The 23928-nt window shown below is 44.7% G+C and overlaps 1 protein-coding gene across 11 annotated transcripts in view; it reads right to left on the bottom strand.

Moving 5' to 3' along the window:
- The window catches only part of LOC119187847 (protein SCAI), a 160688-nt gene that overhangs the window by 44246 nt on the left and 92514 nt on the right, over positions 1–23928 (bottom strand). For 5 of the 11 annotated variants that reach the window (XM_075878757.1, XM_075878755.1, XM_075878753.1 and 2 more), the window contains one exon: positions 9201–17989. The exons of the other annotated variants lie outside the window; for them this stretch is intronic. In XM_075878757.1, coding sequence (XP_075734872.1) covers positions 16472–17989 — 1518 coding nt within the window. In that variant the 3' untranslated portion in view covers positions 9201–16471. Of the gene's footprint in view, positions 1–9200; positions 17990–23928 lie in introns of those variants that run through there. 11 annotated transcript variants of the gene reach the window in all.

Raw genomic sequence — 23928 nt, 5'->3', positions numbered from 1 at the left:
AGAAATGCATTTGGTGTTCTTAAGAATTTTAGAATGAATTCTGTCCACACCTGTCGAAGGAGACATTTTCAGTTTTCAATGATAGACATTATGCCTTCTGGGATAAATGTTATGCGCGACACAGAAAACAGGACACAATTCGCTAACACAGGGAAAGGCATAGGGGTCTCGTCGGTGAACACAGACGAAAAAGCAATATTGAAGAGCTCAGTGCTCTCAAAATTACCGATATCGTAACTTACTTCACTTTTCAATGTAATGCTGTGCATTTCCTGTGGATTAATTATTTTCCGAAATTTCCTGGGGTTATTAGTAAGTATCTTGGGTAGGTCTGTGTGAAAAAACGAGTGCTTAGCATAAGGCAAGCAAATATGCTTTATCAGCAACAAAGCATTTTTCCATATTAGGAGCACTGTGTTTTAGCTTGGCAGCCCGAAATAGCCGTTTTTTCTTATTTTTAAGTCTTTTCAAGGTTTTTGAGAACCATGGTTTTTGGGAAGACGTGCGAAATGAAGTTCTGGGTATGAACTTTCTTGCCAGCTCTCCTATTTTGTTTCTGAAAATTGTCTCGAATTGTCTCGTTGATTGCCTCATAGTTCCCTTTATCATACAGACTGATAGTCTTCGATTGAATTTGACTGGGCAAGAGACTGAAGTTGAAGACTGAGTGTATAACCTTATGGTCGCTGATTTCGCGCAAGTATGTAAGTGAAGAACTTTAAGAATGTGTTGTTAATATCAAGTCAAATATGTGACTCGGGTTGGCTCCAACACCAGCTGTGTGAGGTTGAAGTTTAGGCAGACATTAACGAAATCTTTTTTTTCCATGCATCTTCCTGACAAAGCTGCTTGGTCTTGCCAATAGTTAAAGTTGCCGAAAATTAGAATGCATACGTTGGGATGTTTTAAATACAGGTGGTTCAGTATGTTGTTAAGTTTCTGTGGAAAGTCCGAGGTGCTTTGTGCACCCCAGACTTTCCACAGACTTTGCACTCGCAGCTGTTTCGCTAGCTTCACATAAACCAAGTTTGGTATTACGTGATGTGAACGGACAACGAAGGTAAATGACATGTCCAAACATGATAATCATGATATTAGTGTCATGTAAAACATGAATACATGCTATGCTCATAGCCTGTTTGCAGCCGTTTTGCTAGCTTAACATATACCAAATTTGGTATCATGAACGTGAATAGATGACGAAGGTAAATGACATGTACAAACATGATAATCATGACATGCATGTCATGTAAATGTCATGATTATCAGATGAAGACATGGGCCTAGCACCTTGGCTGCATTGTTATGAAGGGAGCCACAAATGAAGAGAATTTTGGGTTACGTATTGCTTTTGTGGAACATGGATTCATTAGGTAAATAAAAGTGTCGATGTAATAAGCACTTGTTTATAGTTCTTTTAAAAATCATGATAATTTGACACTCTTATGATATCCAAATTTATGAGGTTTTATTGCAACAGTATTATAGTCAACACCAAACAGCGCTCGTCTGTGTCCTCTCTAAGTGTGTGTATTTTTTAGCACTTGTTTCATCAGGAAACTTTACCAACATGCCAGACTGGCAGTCACACTTTGCAAGCCCATGCAAGTTAAATATGCTAGCGCCATACACTGAACGATCCCTTCCTCACTTATTTTCAAACTGCAGCCCAGAGCGATCCTTTTCTTTGAAATAAAGGTTCAATTCATTCATTAGCACACAGAGCATGTACAAAAAACATTTTGAGAGAAACTTGCATAGTTACAAGCACGTAAAAGATTGAGAAGAAAAGCCATTTTCTTAGTATGTTGTCCAAAAGCCTAAGTCTGCCATTTTGTGTTTGTGTGATGTGCTAACATAAAAAATTTGATAGAACTTTTTTTTGTTAACAAAGATGTGTAACTTAAGCATAAAAAGTTATCAATGCATAACAAATTTTATAATTTTTTGGGCCCACTCAAAGCCTGGCAAACCATGCCATTGAATTTTCCACTTCATTTTAGTTAAGATTTTGATTTCAATAGCAATCATATGAATTCTCCAAGTAAATTTTTGCTATCATTGTTGTTGTGACATTCTGTATCAAATCTGACTATGACAAGACCGTACCTGTCAATGTTCAAGTTGTGCAATTAAAAGCAATCATGAAATAGTGGGAAGTCAAAAACGGCAACTTCCTTTACACTGTCCATTTACACTGTCCTCCTACAAGGACAAGAACAGAAGAGTGCACATATCCTTTAGCTTGGCCATTGCTGCACATGGCAGTCACCACAGCTTGGAACAGACATAGCTTATGTGCATTATTTCGGAAGTCTTATGAAATGGATGCAAAGGCTGGGCAAGCCAACAGCTGCAATACCTCTTCAAGCCTCTGCATTTTCTCATGGCCCTTGTTTATGCCACCGTACAGACTCCAACCAAACCAAACATTTTTATGTATAACTCATAGGAGGCACTTGTTTTTACCTCTCTAACGTCTGCAGTAAACTACATGACTGAACATTCTCCTGTGGCACATCAACTCTGCAGCACTCAGATTCGTTCACTTTGTAGTACGATTCAAAAGCAATTAGCATAAATTGCTATAGTGTTTCTGTTTATCAGGTGTACGAAAGCATGGGCTGCTGCTGTGCAGAGGAAATTACGATTAAATCCAGTTGCTTTTATTTCTGAGTTACTTGATGCGAACACTCAAACGGCAACAAGCAGTGCAGCATGATGACATAAACTAGAAGAAACAAGCACTGGTTAAGTTGGTAGTACATACTAATGACAAATTATGCAAGAACACTACAGAAGAAAATGAAACACCAGACGGGTGGACACAGCGCCTATTTCGTATTCCTTTCTCCACTCTTGTGCCTCTTTTGCACAGTCTGTTGGAATATAGAAATTAATGCTGCACAGTTGAGAGACCTCAAGGCAAGTAACATTGTATATACTTATTAGTTCTCATTAGTGCTGCGGAGTTGCCACTTCGGGATTGGAATGAATCCTGAATCATTCCACATTATAGTGACCTCAGAGTGGAATGGGAATGGAATTAAGCGCATTTTTAATGGAGTATAATGGGAATAAAATTACATATTTTCCAAAAAATTGAGCACATTCTCGTTGACGTGCTGTTTTCCAAACTTCAAAAATTAGTAATTCAGACCCTCAAATTTAACAATAAAACAGTAATATAATTGGCTGATTACAAGCATGGTACATTTATAAGCAACTCACCTAGTACTATAATACTGTCCTTATATAGACTGTGTTGCTCTCAATTTTATCTCCATTCTTTGCATAACTACGGCTCTAGGCCATCGTATCCGTCTTGCGGAACTATGCGGTGGCAGTATACCCCCCTCCCCCCCCCCCCCATGCTTTGTGATTTTTTTTTCCTCCTCGGTGGCACCTCAGCCGCCTGTTGTCTCCTCGTACTTCCATTTGTTTTTGTTTCTGCCACCGTCGGCAACTGGAACGCATACTCGAAAAAGTGCTTCTCTAAGTTGTAATGCATATTAACACCGGTGCGATACTTGTGTTCACTGCAAGCTTTCATATACCAACTTGCGCGCAGTCTCGCCACATATTACACCCCCCCCCCCCTTTTTTTTTGTAATACTGTTTCTCTGCCTACACATATGGGTGCCTTTGCCTGAAAACTCACAAAGGTCTGTAAAGCAGCACACATTCATACCCGATTAACTGTGTGCAGTGAGGGCTGTGTGTGCGATATACTATTGTACAAGATGAATCATACAGAGAGAGATAGCATAGACTTTTGAAAGCATTGGTTCAGGTAGCTAGCCAAAGCAGGCCATCCAACGTAATCAAGGCGGCGCCTCCCTGAATCCCTACGCGAGGATTCGCTAAGTCGCCATTTTAGCATTAATGCATTTAAGCTTAAACAATATTAAAAGATGATTTGTTTAAACGTGCACTCTTACAAAGAGGGCCAGCTTATTCACTAACTAAATACTAACCGGTAACTTGTTGCAAAAAGCACTAACCTCCTCGTAAGTGAAGGTAGTAACATGCTGATTAATGAAATTTGCTAGTTTGCAAAGTAGTGAGTGAATATCAGCAATGAGGCAAACAGCCACTACAAGTCAGAATGAGCGCGGCATCGGCAAGTGCAACTTTATAATGCTAGTAATTTGAAATCAGCGCGAAAAAAAAAAAAAAACGACAAAAAGGACACACAGAACAGGACTAGCAGCTGGATGTTTCTCGAGTTATTAGCATCATGAACCAACTACTTTGTTTCATCTTGATGCTCAATAAATGTTATCTTTTTGTGAACACCATCTTCGTCGTTTCGTTCGGCCTACATTCAAGGTAATTTTTTTTTTCCGGGCTTCGGACATTTGGGGGGTCGGTTTAGAATCAGGGTGGGCCTAGACTCAAGTAAATATGGTATGAGTGTGTGTAATGAGCACAAGCAGCAGCTGCATAAGCTAGGAATTTATAAATACAATAGACTCTCGTTAAACGGGACCTGAAGGAACCACTACGGTATGTTTCATTAAACAGCAGTTTCTTTTATCGAGAGATGAACAGGGATGCAGAATACGAGTACTAAACATATCATATAAGACATTTGTTGCATTTAAGCAGCAATCCACATTTCTGTTTACTGGAAGTTTACTGTAAACATTTTACTTTTGATGTCTGGCAGCATATGCTGTGCTATATATATCACAACAAAAACCATTTAGTTTCTCAGTGTTTGTATTTAAACTTAATAGCAATTTTATTTGCTGCCACAAAGAGTGGTATTATTGGTTATTTTTAATTGGCGAGTGTATGCTTTCTTTAACCAATCTGAACTTCTATAGTTTCATTGAAATGAGATAAGACACACTTCAAAGAGTTTGCTACTGGATCCTGATGCCATTGTTGTGACAGATTGACTGTAGTCATTGAATCATATCTGTTTATTTGCATATGTGCGTAACCCCACGAGTGATGATAGTAACCCCACAAGTGATGATAGATAGTGTTCAATGGCACAAGAACCAGTCAGGGCCTTTGAGCACCAATAAAAGACGTGTGTGTCAAATGGGAAAAGTCTCAAAATGGCCAATAAGTCGTGCTGAGTACACATAACAGAAAATTTTTAGCACTAGATAAAAGTAGACACAGAAAGAAAGGTACAGGGCATGTGTTTCTTCTACCCATATTTCTATGTCCATGTCTTCTTGCACTGAACATTTTTTTAAAATGGCAATGGGTAAGTGTAACATACCTCTATAAAAGCCTCAAGAATGTTGCTGTAATATACATATAATATTATGGAATGTTTTCCTGGTTTACAATAGTAAGTAGTATTAAAATTATGGCAATGATTATAAAGTGTGCTATGGTAAAAAAATTAAAAATAACAGGGAGCTGAGCTAGTTGGTACGTATTCGATAATAGTGGTAGTGCATTCGTGACCCAACTGTTAATTTGCATAATGATGAAATCAAATACCTTAACAGTTATCTTTCATGTAGACCCCCACGTGTGCCAGATTGATAGGTTTGCATATCTCATGGGCATGCACAGATAAGTTCTCATGTCTTCTTCTTTTCCACTATTGTGGGCACTTTCCATTGTTAGTAGGTATTTATGGTAGCCCGACTTCCTTCTTGTGTCCGTGTTTGCCCGCCCTATATTTTCAGAATGAATTCATAACAGATGATGTGCGAGAGGACTGTCCACTAAAACGCACTGATGCAAACAGCAACCATTGTGTGCGAGGGCCCAGAAGTACCGCATTTATTTGAATCTAGGCCAATAGTTTTTTGGTTTTTTTTTTCAAATTTCTTTGTATTAAACTCTAGCGTCGGCTTAAATTCAAGGATTTGAAAAACGTGCCATTTGTCATTCAGAGAAGTGGTACGCAACTAGGGCCACGTAGACTGTATTGTAAATGTCAGTAGCCGAGCCAACGCATGGCTTAAGTACGCACTTGAGGCTGCCGTTTTGATCTTTGTGGCGAGTGTTGAGGCGAGCCGTTTGTTACTTCGAGTCGCGCTTTGAGGGGTCTGTGTGGGGCGTAGCTCAGTTGCACCAAATAGGTGGTGTAATTACAGTGCCACTTATAAAAGGAAAGTTGTCCTAGCCACAGAGTAATTGCCAAACATTCAAGCCGGGCAGGACTTTGAAGTAGATGAAAAAAATGTGCATCGCTGGAGGGGCTGCAGCGTGCGACGACATAACAGAAACTTTGATAGTGCACTCTTTTAAGAAGTGCAGCATATCGAAATCACTTCATGGCTCCTAGGATTGCACACTGTTTAAAGACAGCGAAAAAGAAGTCAGCGACAAGGGAATGATTGGTTGATATGTGAGGTTTAACGTCCCGAAACCACCACATGATTATGAGAGACACCGTAGTGGAGGGCTCCGAAAATTTTGATCACCTGGGGTTCTTTAACGTGCACCCAAATCTGAGTACATAGAGCGACAAGGGAAGATGCGACGACAAATTGGTATGAGTGCGGCATCGGCAAGCGCGGCATCCTTATGATGCAAATAACTAGAAGCAGCGCAAAAAAAAAACAACAAAGAAACACACACAACGGGACTAGCGGCTGTATGTTTCTGAAGTTATTTGCATTATAAACCATCTGCTTTGTTTTAACTTCATGTTTAATAAATATTTTGTCTGTGTGAATGCTGTCCTCGCTGTTTCATTTGGCTTACATACGAAGTTTTTTTTTCCTCGGGCTTCGGACTTTTGGGGGTCGGCCTAGGTTAGAGAAAATACGGCATGTACTATATATAAAACGTTACCATTGCAACAGTGGTCCCTCAAGAGAGGCCATACTAGGGATTGCCAGGATTATTAAAGTAAGAAATGTAAGAAATATTGATTTTGCTAAAGATACCACTAATTCAGTGTCATGTAAACGTAGCTTCTAAAGAAGATGGCTAAATGAAAGTAACACATGCTTAGCAATCTAACATGCAATTGATGATGTGTAGGGCTTAATGGTGCAAGGGCCAATTGATGGCCAAAGAGCGCCATTCCAGTAGACAGGAGATGTGAACAATGATATGGTATGTGGCTGTATAGGGGCCTTAAAATTCCTCGCGCTTATGGGGGTAAAAACATAGAAGTATCAAAAGCATGAAAGTGGCATGAAATATGTACAGTGAAACTTAAAAGCAAAATTGTCGAGACAATAGAACTATGCTGAAGATGTAGCCACCACAGCCGCGACCTCAGAAGTGAGGTCGTGCTGCAGATCAGCTCGGTATATGGGTTGAAAGCTACGTATACCATTTAAAAATGCCCACAGTGGTTCGACTTTACAAAGCGGATCCCTACCGATGAGCATGGCCGGATGTAGCGGCAGCTGCTGTTGGTAGGGAAGCAACAAGTGCTTGTTTCTCAGGGCATCTAGCTCATTACACTGCACAAGGATGTGGAGAACCCTAAGTTGTTCTTCACATCTCTGACACAATGGTTGATTGCCACCAGATAAAAGGTGTGAATGTGTTGAGTGAGTGTGTCATATTTGTAACCTTGTAAGTGTGACTTGTGTGTAGCGGGATCTGGATACTGTTGGCCAATTTTCAAGTCTCGGTTTGATAACGTGCAATTTATTATCAGTTTGTCTATCCCACAGGCGCTGCCAGAACGCCCTGAGCTTCCGTCGTAGGAAGGGTTTCGTGTCAACTGCACGGACGGCCAGGGATGTATTGGCGCGTGTGTGGTCGTGCGCAGACCCAGCCAGCTGGTCCGCCACTATGTTTCTAGCAATCTCGCAGTGCCCTGGCACCCGGCACACCAAAACCTGTCGTCTGAGGGCGTAAATTATGCATAAAAGAGAGTAAAGTGATATAAGGACAGGATTTTTATGTTTTTTTGACGTTTTCAAAGCTGTTACGACACTCAGCAAATCTGTGTACACACCGAATGTTGCAGTTGTACTTCCTTGATATGCTTAATGGCCACAGATATCGCATGGGCTTCTGCAGTGAAGATACTTGTTTGCGGGTACAGAATACCGGATTTTGAAAAGGATGGATCAACATCTGCATAGGACATGCCAGTACGAGACTTTGCCGCATCTGCGAAGAATTCCGGGCAAGTGTATTTATGTTGAATTTCGAGGAAGTGAGAGCGGATGTGTGCAGTAGGTGCGTGTTTAGTAACCCTCATGAAGGATACATCACAGTGAATTATCTGCCACTGCCACGGCGGTGGATATGCTGCGGGAGCCATCAACCGGTGCTCTAGAAGTGGCACGTCTGTTTCCTCAGCGAGGCTCCTCACACGGAGTGAGTAGGGCTGTCTCAGTGAAGGATAGTTGTTGAACAAGGCAGCATTGGACATATCACTAATTATGGTGTGAGTGGGATGTTCCTCGTCTGTGTTAGCCTTGTGGTAGTATGTAAAGGACATGTAACATCTCTGCAGATAGAGCGACCATTCATTTGATTTTACATACATGCTTTCTACAAAGCTAGCTCAAAAGGCACCCGTCGAAAGGCGAATGCTTAGATGGTGGACGGGGTCTAGCATCTTTAAGGCCAATGGGGTCGCAGACTGATAGGTGAAAGCACCGTAATCTAGGCGCGTGCGTACGAGGCTTCTACACAAATCCATTAGGCATTTCCTGTCACTACCACACGTAGCGTGTGAAAACACTTTCAGAATATTCATTGTCTTTAAAAACCTGTTCTTTAGATACTTGATATATGGTATGAAGGTTAGTTTTGCGTTCAATATTAGGCCCAGAAAGTTATGCTCAGACTTTACAGCCAGACGTTTACTATGCAGGTCAAGCTCAGGATCGAGATGAATGCTCCTCTTCCGGCAGAACAACATGCATGTACTCTTTTGCGCGTTCAGTTTAAAACCATTCTCATCTGCCCATTGAGAAAACTTGTTTAAACCTAATTGAACCTGACGTTCACACACTGAGAGGTCACAGGACTTGAAACCGACCTGCACGTCGTCAACATATGCACAATAAAACATATTTCCTGGGATAACGAGGCACAAGTTCATTTTCACTATAAAAAGTGTACAACTCAATACCTCTCCTTGCGGCACTCCTGTTTCTTGAACAAATGTACGGGACAACACAGTGCCCTCTCGAACACGGAATGTCCGATTAGACAGGTAGCTTTCGATTATTGCCAACGTTTTTCCCTGCACACTTAGGTGTGACAGGTCTCAGAGTGCGCCAAAGCGCCACATTGTGTCACAGGCCTTCTACATATCTAGGAACACAGAAAAAAAAATTTTTTGTGAATTAAAGCATCACGAATTTGTGACTCGATACAGACAAGGTGGTCAGTAGTGGATTTAGCCTCCCGAAACTCGTACTGATATGGGTCAATTAGGCTATTTGTTTCAAGGAAGTGCGTCTGTCACCTGTTTATCATTTTCTCAAAGACCTTGCACAGGCAACTCGTCAATGCTATGGGCCTGTAACTTGATGCTGAAGATGAGTCCTTACCCTGTTTAAAAATTGGAATAATGATGGCTTCTTCCCAGGCGGAAGGGATCTCTTCGGAAAACCAAACAGCATTATACAAATAAAGGAGTGTTTTTTGAGTTTCAGGGAGGCAGACATTTCAGCATTTTTTACACTATACAGTCGGAGCCTGGGGCGGTACTGTTACAGCAATTTAGCATTGCTTCTAGCTCTGCTAAGATGAAAGGTTCATTGTACGCGTCATTATTTGTGGATTTCCATTCTATTTTTTTTTCTGTTTTTGCTTTGTATCGTTGGAACACCAGACTGTAATGGGTTGAGCTGGAGACCTGTTCAAAGTATGCACCAAGGAAATTCGCTTGGTCTTCTAAACCATTATTCTGTGTGTTTACTACAGAGGATGTGCTTCTCGCCCTACTACCCTACTGACCATGCTCCAGACTCTTGCCTCATGTGTATAGGAGTTGATGCCAGATAGAAACTTCTGCCAGCTCTCCTTTCTGGCCTGCCAACACATTCTCCTGCCTTGCAACTTGATGTTTTTAAAACTGACAAGGTTCTTGGTGGTTGGGAAGTCTCTCGAAGACGCTTCCATGCACTGTTTTGTTGTTTGCACGCATTGAGACACTGTTCCACCAGGGAACGTGCCGTTTCCTAGGTAGTACAGATATTTTCAAGATGCACTTAGTCGCAGCTTCAATAACAAAAGCAGTAAAGAACTCTACTGATGCATTTATGCCAAAACCGCATATGTCAGTCCAACTTAAGCTAGCTATCTTATAAAATTGGTCCCAATCGGCCTTTTCTATGAACCGTTTGGGAACATGTCGAGGACATTCAGAAGATGTTAGTATACTCAGAATTATAGGAATATAATCACTTCCGTAAGGATTGTTTACGACTTTCCATGTGAGTATCGGTAGGAGCAATGAAGAGACAATGCTGAGGTCTATCGATGAGTAGGTATTATTAGCCAGGCTATAGTATGTTGACTCTTTTCGATTGAGGAGACATGCACCAAAAGAGAGAAGGAACTATTCAATAAGGCGGCCTCGCGCATAGCGAGAGTCACCCCATAGGCTACTATGAGCATTAAAGTCCCCTAGGATGAGATACGGTTATGGAAGTTCATCTATCAGCGACTGAAATTCGTGTTTATTCAGTTGATGGCATGGAGGAATGTAAATATTGCAAATTGTTACCAATTTGTTGAAGATGACAGCTTGAACAGCTACTGCTTCCAGGAATGTCTGAAGGCGTAAATGTGTACAGGCTGTTCCTTGATTAACTACTATTATGGCAACACCACCGGATGAGGCAACAGCATCATCTCGGTCCTTTCAAAAGAAAACGTAATAGCGTAGAAAGTTAGTGTGTCTTGATTTTAAGTGTGTTTCTTGCACACACAGCACTTTTGGTGAATGTTTGTGTAAAAGTTCTTGGATATCGTCGAGGTTCCTGAGCAGACCTCTGACGTTCCACTGTATTATATGTGTCATTTTAAAGAAGTGTGGTGCTGTGTGTACAAGAAGGGTTAATTCAGGTTACAGGGCCTCTGGAGGCCCCGTAATTCGACGTTTTTCTTTCTGGGCGCGCTCCAAAGAGCTGCGCCTATCCTTCGGCGTCTGAGCCGCCGGAGGAGTGGGACTTGAATCCATCACCTCCTCAGAGGTGGCAGATGGTGCCTGATGAGCAGGCACATTCACAGAAGTTTCGGACGTAACAGCAGGGGCAGTGGTTCAGAGTCCAGCAGACTCTTAAGTGTGCTGAACCTGTTCAGCAGGAGGCGGAGCAGCACAGACTACTCCAGCCTTGGGCGCAGATGACGCGACTGTGGTCACACTTAGTGTGACACTCGCAGACGTGGAAAGATGTGGCACGGCACCCTGGCGCGTCACAACTGCAAAGGACGGAGAGTGCTTGTTTTGGAAGGAGAAGCGCTGGCGCGCCTTTTGAAAAGGCAGATTGAATTTAACTTTAGGTTGAAGAATTCGTTTTTCCTTTTTTCAGGATGGGCACAATCCCGAGTAGGTGGGATGGTCTCCGCAATTCGCACAACGGGCTACAGCAGTACAATTGTCCGATGGGTGTTCCTTGGAGATACAATTTGCGCAAGTTGCGCACCCTCTGCAGCTTTGCGATCTGTGTCCAAAGCGCTGACATTTGAAATACCTACGAGGATTTGGTATGTAGGGCCTGACTCGAAGCTTGCAGTAGCCGGTTTCGATTGAATCAGGTAAATCGCTAGAACCAAAGCTGATAATGATATGTTTCGTTGGTGTTTCTTTTTTGTCTCGTCATACGACTATTCTTTGAACCTTCACTACATTCTGGTCTTGCCAGCCTTCTAATAATTCACTCTCTGATAATCCAAGAAGGTCGTCATCAGAGATGACACCGCAGACTGTGTTCAAAGATCTGTGGGGGCCTACAGAAACTGGGACATCGCCAAACGCTACAAATTTAGGTAAGTTGTCATATTGCAGCTTGTCGCGAACCTCCAAAAGGAGGTCGCCGCTTCCCAACTTGGTTACACGATATTCTGGGCCGATTGCTTCGATGAGTGTTTTCGAGACAAAAAAAAAAAAAAAAGAGAGAGAGAGAGAGAGAGAGATTGCTCGGACTGTTTTGTTTTCTTTCTGGCTATGCATGACATGAAACTTGGGGAAAGACTGCTTTGGTTTTGAAAAGAGGAACGTTTCTTCGGTGCGCCACCTTTTTCGGGCGGCGATCAGGGAGAGGGGGAAAAAAGTTGACCATACAGATTGTGTAAAGTTCGACGGCGACGGTGGCCACCCACCACCGAGCCTAAGAAGGGGACGCTACAAGGTTGAAGGGTAAACACTTGAAGACGCCAGCCATGCATCGCCGCTATAACCGAATATAACTACCCAAGGTCGGGTAAATACACAGGGTTAACCCTCGCTGTCAGGAAATCTGGAAGGAAACAAAAAAGAGAAGATGACAGGACAAATAAAAAGTGAGGAATAAAGACGGAGATGTAGGGAGAGAGAGATAGAAAAAGGCGACTGCCGATTTCCCCTGGATGGGTCACCCCAGGGGTGCCGTCTATGTGAAGCCGGGGCCAAAGAGGTGTGTTGCCTCTGCCAGGGAGCCTTAAAGGGTCCAATCACCCGGCGTCGGCTCAACCCCCAGGATCCCCTTTTTCTCGGACACGGCAATGCCACGCACGGCTAAGCGAGGGTGTCAAAACCCTCCCGTTAGCTCGGGTCCGTGGTGACGCTGCGCACCAAACGCCTGCTTTCACAGACGCCCCTGCGGGGAATCTAACATGCAATTAACACACACCTCTTTCCAATAAAACAGGCCATCGGCACACTACAGTCGAGCACAAAGCTGAAACCACGTTCATAGCATTTGCAATAGCCTACTGTCAGAGAGGTCAAATGCAGCGTCATCACCATTACAAAATGGTAATAGAGCACATTTTCTGTGGGTTCAGTTCGTGCTCAACTGTCATACATTTTCCAAATGAAGCCTAAATGATGACAAACACCAATTTCATTATGAATACTGGTTTAAAAAGAAAATTATTTTGCATGCTGAAAACTACAAGAAATCATTTTCGTGTGCCTACGAGTTGTGTTCGTGAATGACGAAAACAAACGAAGAAGATGTTAGGCAGCACTTCAAAACCGGGAAAACATTCCGTGGTCCAGAAACGGGTGGATATTTAGACCTTGAACACAAGCTTGCAGACTTTTAAAGACGATAGTCTTTCTTGAGGTACTTCAATTAAAAAATTTCGGTTTGCCTGTCAGTCTGTCTATACATATGTCTGTTAGTCTGCCGAAACGATAGCCCAAACAGCCAAAATTTAACCCCATCTATAGCGTCCATCAATAGTGCTGAAGTTTCAGCGTTCCTACTTGTGCGATTGTCAATTAAACAGAAATTATTACACATATCTGAGGCACAATAACGACACATCAATATTCTGTATGCATGTCTTTGTACTAGAGAATTGTATATAAGCAATTCTAAGGACCATAGCGTTTATCACGCTGCGCTGACAATGCAATGCTATGCACAGAAACGCAAGTGTTTGCAACGCTTTGCTAAAACGACATGGTGGTGGCGCCTGCCCGTCGCTTTGCATTCTTTCATTTCATTTCATTTATTTTCTCTCAATGCACAAGGCGTTACAGAGAGGAGTGGTGAAAAAACAAGTAACAAATCCGCACAAACAAATGGAGCATGTTTAAAAAGGGTATGCGTTTATGGTACTCTTGAAGTTGGCCGGGTCAGTGATGGATGCGATGGAAGCGGGAAGGTGATTCCAGTCCGTGCTTGTTTTGGGCACGAATGAATTAAAATGGAGGTTTGTAAGGCTGCTTGTAATTCCAACTTTGAAGTGGTGATCGCTGTGGGATGAAATGTAGGATGGCGGCAAAAAAAGCGAGTTACTCAGTGAGTGCATGGTATGGTACAACTTGTGGAAGAGGCACAAGCGTGAGATCTTGCGGCAAAATGATAGGCTAGGTAGATTTATGGTTGACTTCATATGGGTTACGCTTGCTGTACGGGAATAGTTCGACAAAATGAAACGAGCGCCGCGATTTTGAATTGCTTCGATGCTACTGATATGGATGTTTACGTGGTGATCCCATACAGATGATGAATATTCTAGCTTTGGTCGGACTAATGTTTTATAGAGCAGAAGTTTCAGTTGCATCGGGGCAAGGGAGAAGTTACGGCGTAAATAACCAAGTGTGCGGTTAGCATTGTTTTTAATAAAGTCAATGTGAGACTGCCAGGAAAGGTTGTCAGAAACTGTAACGCCAAGAAACTTGTAAGAGCTAACTTTAGTAAGGGGAGAATTATTAAGTACGTAGTTAGTAGAAATATTACATGTTCGACGTGAAACTCTCATTACCTTGCATTTAGTAACATTAAGGTTCATTAGCCAAGTATCGCACCAAGATGAAACATTGTCTAAGTCACACTGAAGGGCAAGGTGGTCAGAAGGGGTTTTAATTTCGCGGTAAATAACACAATCATCGGCGAAAAGTTTAATAGAAGAAGAGATGTTATGTGGCAAATCGTTAATGTAAATCAGGAAGAGTAGTGGGCCAAGAACGGATCCTTGGGGGACGCCAGAGGTTATGGGTGAGAGGGGGGGAGTTGGATTCATTCGCAGTTACAAATTGGGAGCGGTCTATTAGAAAGCATTCAATCCATTTTAATATGTTAGCATCAAGATTAAGTTTGCTTAGTTTTAGCAGTAGCAGTTCGTGGCATACAGTGTCAAAAGCTTTAGCAAAGTCGAGAAAAATACAGTCAACAAGGGAAGAAGCGTCAATGGCAAGAAAAAGATCATTAGTAAAGCAGAGAAGTTGGGTCTCACACGAGTACTGTTTCCGGAATCCATGCTGGTGATCACTAAGAAACGAGTTGTTTTCTAAAAAAGTGATTATGTGGGAGTAGATGACGTGTTCCATGGGCTTACACGGTATACTTGTTAACGATATGGGCCTGTAATTGCGGGGGTTATGAACGTCACCTGATTTGTGAAGAGGAACCACCTTTCCCGCTTTCCAGTCGCCCGGGAGGTAATGACATTCCAAAGACTGTGTGAAAAGCTTACATAAAATGACAGATGAGCAAACAGAGGTATTATGCAAAAACTTTGCACAGATACCGTCTTCACCTGGAGCACTGGCTAATTTCATGTTTTCTATCAATTTTTGTATGCCGACACAGTCAAATAAAAGGGGTTCCATGAGAACAAAATTGTGGGTGGGGGCATCGGGAAAGGAAAGTGCTGTAGGTTTAACAAAGCACGATGAAAACACAGAGCTTAAAATGACACAACACTCTTCTTTTGGTACACGGCTGTTATCATTATGGATTAATTCTATCGCCTTTTTTTTCATTTCCCCTAATCATCTGCCAAAATTTCTGTGGGTTAGTTGCAAGCAGGGAGGGAAGCGTTTGTTGATAATAATTTTCTTTTGCAACGGATAATGCGTGAGTGTACTCGTCAGCTGCGTGATGATAAGCGGACCACCTTTCCGCGTTGTGAGTTAGCTTTGCCCTTCGAAAAATTCGTTTCTTTTTATTCAGTAGTCGTTTTAGTGTAAGCGTGAACCAAGGGGACTTTGCGTTTTGCCTAATTCTGCGGAGTGGAATAAAACGATTGGTAAGTTCTGCTACCTTCTGCTTAAACAAATTTCAGTTTTGTTGCACGGACATTCCAGAAATTGCGAAAGGTAATCGTTTAGGAAAAGCTGAAGCTCATTATTAATTGAAACATAGTCGGCTCTTTTGTAGTCCCTAAAAACTTTTGAGCTATCATTTCTTTTAGTTGTTTTAGTCATGTTAAAATGAATAGCTAGATGGTCGCTTACGCCCGGAATAACTGATAGGGATTTAATTAGGTCGGGATGCGTGGTCAGCACCAAGTCTAGAACTGAGGAGGTGGACAAGGTAATGCGGGTTGGAGCGTTAACCAGCTGGGTAAGGTTAAAGTCTGAACACACATCAAGAAAGGCAGCACTGTCAGCAGAAGTTGATGAAATTATTGGGAAAGCGGGAGACCACAAAACATTAGGGAAGTTAAAGTCACCTTGGAGAAACATAGGCGCGGCCGGAAACCTTACTCGCAACTTATTTAGTACATCGTGTAATTCATTTGCGAAACCGGTAGTAAGGTTAGGAGGCCGGTAGCAGCCACAAACAATGATATCTTTGTGGTTAATGCGAACACACGCGACAACAATTTCAAGCCGTGAAACAACAGGCAAGCTGAACGAGCTACTCTCGTCGCTAATGGCAATTAATACGCCGCCCCCACACCTCGTACCCCGGTCACAGCGGTAGAATTTAAACTTTTTTGAACAGTTAAATATTTCGTTATTTTCAATTTCCGCGGACAGCCAAGTTTCAGTTACTACCACGACATCAGCTAGACATGTATCTATTAGCGCAGATAGGGCATCACGCTTGTTAGTAACACTTCGAGAATTACATAGCAAAAAAGAAAATTCGTGAGCTCGAAAATGCTTATCTAGCTATCGATGTGAAGGAGGAGCGCTGGCTCCTGCGCATTCTGCATTGCTTACTTCGGGATCAACGTGGACGGGGTTATCATAAATAGGTCCTGCCTCAGTTACACGATCGGTGACCGGACAATAAACGTAGGCTTTCTTGTTGATTAGTATCTTGTTATACTTCAAGTAATATGGCTGCCCACTGCTTTTCGCGAAATTTAAAAGCTTTTTCTGGATGTGGCGCGTGGCCTTGCAGAAATCTTCGCTAACTGACACGGGGGTGCTGTGAAGCATCGATTTCTTAGTAAAGACACTTTCTCTTGTTTTGAACGAACTGAAGCGAACAATAACAGGTCGACATTTGTTCTGTACATATGTTCCAAGCCTGTGTGCACGGGAGATGGCTTCATTAGGAAGTTCCAGTTTAAGGGACGCAGACAGGATTTCACGAATTTTTAGCTCCGACTCAGCCCAGGTTTCTGAAGCAGAATCCAATATCCCATAAAAAATTAGGTTCTCCCTACGAGAGCGATCCTCGAAGTCATCAAGCCGTGAACTGAGAGCGACACTTTCGTGTCGCACGGCAGCCGTTACAAGACCTTGCATCTGTGCATTGTCTGGAACGCTCTCGAGGGAAATAACCTTCTGTTCAAGTACAGTTAGTCGGGTGGTTAAATCTGTTACTTTGGAATCAAGTAGCAACTGGTTTTCTTTAACTTCGTTAATAGTCTTCTGCAAGTTGTCATGACCCTCATCTAAGTGTGCGGTTAGTTTGCTGATGGTGGTTAATACTTCGCTATTCGGACCAGGATTCTGTTCAATATCCCCGCAAAGAAGAAGTTCCTTTATAACGACAAAACACTCTGCGACTATATCAAGCAACACATGTGGGCATAGAAGGAGCAGCAGACAATAGTTGCTAGATCGCTTAGCGCTATAATCTTGGGAGGGACCAACATGTACGAAAAGCAAAAAGTGGTTGGATGAGACCATGGTGGCAGCCGCTCCGTTCCACTGCCCACTGAGGCGCGCGGTGCAAAGCTGGCTGTATTTGTAGTTTTCTGGGTGGCTTGATGATGTCGATGCGGTTGGCTTGGTGGCAGCGTAAGGGGTTACCGGAACGGGAGGTTGAAGTGGCACCGGGCAACAACGGCTCGTTTCGGGCTGGGGAGGGCACGTGCCGTGTGGCGTGCCAGGCGCATGTGGTTCCACGCAGTTCGGCGAGCTCGTGCGGATGACTGCGAACAACTGTACGAAAAGCAAAAAGTGGTTGGATGAGACCATGGTGGCGGCCGCTCCATTCCACTGCCCACTGAGGCGCGCGGTGCAAGGCTGACTGTATTTGTAGTTTTCTGGGTGGCTTGACGATGTCGATGCGGTTGGCTTGGTGGCAGCGTAAGGGGTTACCGGAACGGGAGGTTGAAGTGGCACCGGGCAACAACGGCTCGTTTCGGGCTGGGGAGGGCACGTGCCGTATGGCGTGCCAGGCGCATGTGGTTCCACGCAGTCCGGCGAGCTCGTGCTGATGACTGCGAACAACTGTACGAAAAGCAAAAAGTGGTTGGATGAGACCATGGTGGCGGCCGCTCCGTTCCACTGCCCACTCAATTCTACATTCTACACTTTATCGCCTTCAAGACAGGCGAGCAGGCCTTCCTTCGTTTTCGAAGATAACTGCCAGATAGCGCTCGTGTCTCACATGCCTCAATGTGTTCGTTCGCCTTCGCGGCACGAATCGAAGCAGTCTAACGCAGCACCTTCAGAATACTATTCACCAATTTTCTCGTGCGGAACATCCAATAAACGTTTTGTTCACTCTTTCCAGACCCAAGACTACCGTCTTTCAACAACATTTGCAGTAAAACGTGCAGATACAGGGCCAATTTTTTAAAGTATCTCTATGTGAACCAAGCTTCTCAATGGGCCTTCAACTGGCACACTATTGATACCAATACAAAAGTGATCTGTAAGCCAGCAGAAACTGGATCAGAGAAGAAAACAAACAGTCATGAGAATAAATTTTTCATTTCATGGAAGCGATTCGCACTTATTTGATTTTTTTTTTATAGTCCCCAAGACAGAGAGACATGCCAAATTTTCACAATAATTAGATGAACATCACATCCACATTAACCTTTCGTTATATAGTCTGCACTTGTGAAAACTGAGCGCATTTTAGAATAATGTAAATGTGGTACTTCTTTCTTTCAGCTTCAGCTTGCAGACACTCCATTAAGACATGGAGGATGGTCAAGCTCTCACCACATTTACGACAAATTTGAGGTTCCTCCCCAGTCAACAAGCACAGCTCAACCCCTTATACTGACACTGGCTTTAACAATGGAAAGCTCCTGCACCACTAACATTGTCGCGGTTCAACGTAAACAGTGCACCGAGACGTTGAGTCCGAGAACCGACGCCGTGTGTTTTTATGCAGGAGCCAACAGAAGGCGAGCAAAACAAAAGCATGTCGTCTTCTTCAGTCCCCCTTTTCACGAGCTGTTGGCCCGCACATCGTCTTCGTTCTTTGTTTCGGCCGCGGCATTTGCCTCCCCTTGAAAGAGCATCGCCCCGATGCTATAGCTGAGACAGTAATTCGCGCATGAAGTCACTTTGTAGAAGCGACGGTGCCTCGCAGAGTCCCTCGCTGACGTATGGCTTAATGCGCACTACGTGCACAAGCTCAGGTCGGTGCTGGCGACGCCTTGAACAGTTTGGGCTATCCGAGACGACTTCATAGGTAACGTCACTTAGTCGTCGCAGCACTCGATAAGGTTCGAAGTACCTTCTGAGCAATTTTTCCGATAGTCCCCGTCTTCATACAGGCGTTCACACCCATACCCTGTCCCCAGTTTCATACGTTACAGGTGTATGACGTTGGTTATAGCAGCCTGCGTCGTACTCTTGCTCTTGGTATATTCACAGACGTGCGAGCTGCCTGGCTTCCTCTGCGCGTTGAGTAAACGCGTCAGTACTCGTTTCGTTGTCATCGCATTCGTGTGGCAGCATCGCGTCTAACATTGTTCTTACTTCTCGTCCGTAAACAAGGCTGAATGGGGTCATTCGTGTGGTTTCTTGTTTCGCAGTATTGTATGCGAACGTTATGTAAGGGAGAATCTCGTCCCAGTTTTTGTGTTCGATGTCCACATACATTGAAAGCATGTCTTCCAGAGTTTTGTTAAGTCGCTCAGTCAACCCATTGGTTTGTGGATGGTAAGATGTCGACTTGCGATGAATAGTACCGCTGAGCCCCAACACATGATCTAAAAGCGCGGCCGTGAATGCGGTTCCGCGATCTGTTATAACGATCGATGGCGCACCATGTCTCAGCACAATGTTCTCTATGAAGAACCGGGCTACCACCTCTGCTGTGTCTCTCTGGATGGCTTTTGTCTCGGCGTAGCGAGTAAGGTAGTCGGTCGCCACTATAACCCAGCGGTTACCAACACTAGAGGTGGGAAGTGGGCCCAAAAGGTCCATTTCGATCTGGTCAAATGGCGTTGTCAGGATTTGGACAGGGTGTAGCAAACCGGCTCGTTTTGTTGGAGGTGACTTGCGCCGCTGGCAATCGAGGCAGGTCCGAACATGATGCTTCACGGCAGCCGTGAGTCTAGGCCAGTAATATCTCCCTCGAACTCTGCTCAGTGTGCGCGTGTAGCCTAAATGTCCAGATGTTACCTCGTTGTGGCACGCTTGCAACACCTCAGAACGAAAAGTGGTAGGGACGACAAGCAGGTAGGTGGACCCGTCTGACGAGAAGTTCATTTTGTAAAGGACATTGTTTCGCAGACAAAACGACGATAGTCCTCTTGTAAAGGCTTTGGGTGCATTCTGGCTTCGTCCTTCTAAATAATTAATCAAGCCAAGTAGCTCAGGATCGTCCTGCTGGTGATCTGCGATGGTTGACGTATCGAGGATTCCAAGGAACGCTGTCTCTTCATCAAAAGCAGCAGCCGACTCTATTGGTGATCGAGATAGGCAGTCGGCGTCCGTGTGTCGTTTTCCCGACCTATACACCATCGTCATATCAAACTCCTGTAGTCTAAGGCTCCAGCGTGCCAATCGCCCGGAAGGATATTACAGACTTGTTAACCAACATAACGAATGGTGGTCACTGATAATCTTGAATGGGCGGCCGTACAGGTATGGGCGAAATTTCATAACTGCCCACACCACGGCAAGGTATACCTTTTCAGTGGTCGAGTAATTTGCTTCTGTGCGTGACAGAGTTTTGCTTGCGTAAGCGATCACTCTTTCCTCGTCGTCCTGGCGCTGCACAAGCACAGCTCCGAGGCCAACATTGCTGGCGTCTGTATGGAGCACTGTAGGGGCTGTGTCACCAAAATGGGCAAGCACGGGGGTCGTTTGTAGACGTTGCCGCAAGTCATTGAAAGCATCTTCCTGTTCGTTGCCCCAAACAAATGCAACGTCATCCCTCCCGAGACGAGTTAAAGGTGACGCAATGCGCGCAAAATCTGGAATAAACCGCCGATAATATGCACAGAGACCCAGAAAACGCCTCACTGCCTTTTTATCTGATGGTGTTGGAAACTGTGCGATGGCGGCAACTTTTTCGGGGTCTGGACGAACTCCTGCGTAACTGACGACATGGCCAAGAAACTGCAGTTCCTCAAAGCAGAAGTGACATTTCTCCGGCTTGAGCGTCAGGCCTGGGGCCCGTATGGCCTGCAAGACCATTTGCAATCCTTCAAGGTGTTCGTCAAACGTTGTACAACACTCAATGACGTCGTCAAGGTATACTAGGCAGGTTCTCCATTTAAGCCCAGAGAGAACGGTATCCATGAGACGCTGGAAAGTAGCAGGCGCGGAGCACAAGCCAAATGGTAAAACCTTAAATTCATACAGTCCGTCTGGCGTCACGAAAGCGGTTTTTCACGATCCCTGGGGTCTACTTCAACTTGCAATATCCGCTCTTTAAGTCCATGGAAGAGAAGTACCGTGCGTTTCGAAGCCTGTCAATCGAATCATCTATGCGGGGAAGCGGGTACACGTCCTTTTTTGTAACCTGATTTAGCTTTCGATAGTCCACACAGAAACGCAGGCTGCCGTCCTTCTTTTTCACTAGAACAACAGGTGATGCCCAGGGGCTTTTCTACGGTTGAATGACGTCGACTTCAAGCATTTTTGTTACCTGCTGTTCTATCGCTTCTCGTTCTTTTGAAGCCACACGGTACGGATTTTGATGGATTGGTCTCGCCGTGTCCTCTGTGATGATTCGGTGCTTGATTGATTTGTGGGGTTTAACGTCCCAAAACCACCATATGATTATGAGAGACGCCGGTAAGGGCTGGGCGACCTTGTTCCCCCGAAGGTCAGCAAAAGTACGTCGATTCGGTGACGATGTCTGAGCAGGGTATGGAGAGCGTGACCTGTGGGCGGAATCGGGCTGGCGATTAGGACGCGACTCGTGGTAGGGAGACCACGTTGTTGAAGGTCCTCGAAAACCAGGGTCGTCATGGCGAACAATGTAGCCGTCGTTGGCACGGCGACCGTCGTACCCTGGCCGAGACGGGCGAAGCGATGCGTCGCGGTACCAACAATAGCGAGCTATATGGCTGGCACCACCACAGTTGAAGCAGAAAGGGCGCCGATCGACGATGCGCCAAGCGTCCGTTCTGCGAAATTGTGGGCGTCTTATGTCCTCTCGTGGTGGTGAGTAAGGTGCCGCTAGTGGTGGCTGGTGGCATGGAGACATCGGAGACATGGGCCGACGTCTGAAAGCCTCCTGCAATGGTTGCGACGAAGGTGCGGCTGTAGGTGGCTGGTAGTATGATGTAATAGGCGGGACGGGTGATGGACGGCGGACAGCGTCGGCGTAACTCAGCTGACGCTGATCGCGACCGAGATCAGCTGCTGAAAAAGCGTGCCTAAGTTCGTCACGAACTACTGCGGCAACGGCGGTCACTGGTGTATCCACTGGAGGGGTCCAAAGCTTCTGAATTTCTTCTCGGACAATATCTCTGATCAGGTCACGCAGGGAGCCCTGATTGTCCAGAGTCACTGAAGCGGCGATGATTGGGGTGGTAGTGGACGAGTGATCATATTGCCTCGATCTTTGGTGCAGAGCACGCTCAATGGCAGTGGCTTCTCTTATAAAATCGGCCATGGTAGTTGGGGCATTACGCACAAGTCCAGCGAACAGTTATTCTTTCACGCCGCGCATAAGGTAGCGCAACTTCTTCTCCTTGGACATATTGGGATTAGCCCGACGACAAAGGCGCGTCACGTCTTCAGCAAACAATGCCACAGTTTCGTTAGGTTTTTGAAGCCTTAACTCAAGCAACTGCTGAGCCCGCTCTCGACGGTCAACGCTAGCAAAGGTGTCAATCAGCTGCTGACGAAACTCATCCCATGTGGATATACGGCGTTCTCGATTCTCGAGCCACGAGTGAGCGCCGTCATCGAGAGTGAAGTATGTGCGGGCGAGCTTCTGTTGAGCATTCTACTGGTTGATGTCGGCAACGCGTTTGTAATGCTCAAGCCAATCTTCAACATCTTCATGTGGGGCACCACTGAAGCGATCAGGCACAAGCGGCTGAAGAAGTGTTACCTGGTCTGGATTGGAAACGAGGCTGCCTTGTATCCCTTGGACCAACTGTGGCTGGCTAGCGGAGGCCATTGGTAGAGGTACGTCATGCCTGCTAGAATGTTCGTCGAAGGAGGTCAGCTCAGAAGATAGGCCTAGCAACCGCCGACTGAAGCGGTGCACTGGTGTCGTAAAAGGTGGCTGCGTGTCGGGCCTTGATGAACGGCTCCCAGATGGGGTGTTGAGCATCGGCAGGCTTGCAACCCAGCGCCTCTACCAGTGTCGCGGTTCAACGTAAGCAGTGCACCGAGACGTTGAGTCCGAGAACCGACGGCGTGTGTTTTTATGCAGGAACCAAGAGCAGGCGAGCAAAACAAAAGCACGTCGTCTTCTTCAGTCCCCCTTTTGACGAGCTGTTGGCGCGCACATCGTCTTCGTTCTTTGTTTCGGGCGCGGCAATATGTTGTTTATAATAAAATAAGCCCCTCAATACAATGCCCCCATGCTGCACTATCTATCACAATGATGAAACGTGGCTGCTGTGTGTCTGTGTAAAAAGGTGAACGAATTCATATACTTTGAAACGGAAAAAGATGAGAAATTAAAACTGCAGCACCCTCACACACTGCCTTGAAGGAACACAAAAGGCAAACAACAATTTATGTAGGAGTGAAAGCTCAGTCCTTGGGCCCATTCAAAATGAGAATGTTATGTACAACAGCCCTTTAGTAATTGAGAAATTAAGGTAAATGAAGGACAGAATTCGCAACGCCAGTGAGACACACTAGAACTAGCCCTATGATGTAGTAGGTCCTCAGCACAATTACCCCCTGATTAAAAAAAATCATTGTAATACATTACAAGATGGAATGTCATGCAGCTTGCATATGTATCTTCGATTAAAAAAAAAAAGCCGATGTTATACTTCAGA

Source organism: Rhipicephalus microplus, chromosome X (assembly GCF_043290135.1).
Source record: "Rhipicephalus microplus isolate Deutch F79 chromosome X, USDA_Rmic, whole genome shotgun sequence".
Taxonomy (NCBI): Eukaryota; Metazoa; Arthropoda; class Arachnida; order Ixodida; family Ixodidae; genus Rhipicephalus; species Rhipicephalus microplus.
This window is presented reverse-complemented; position numbering and strand designations above follow the sequence as displayed.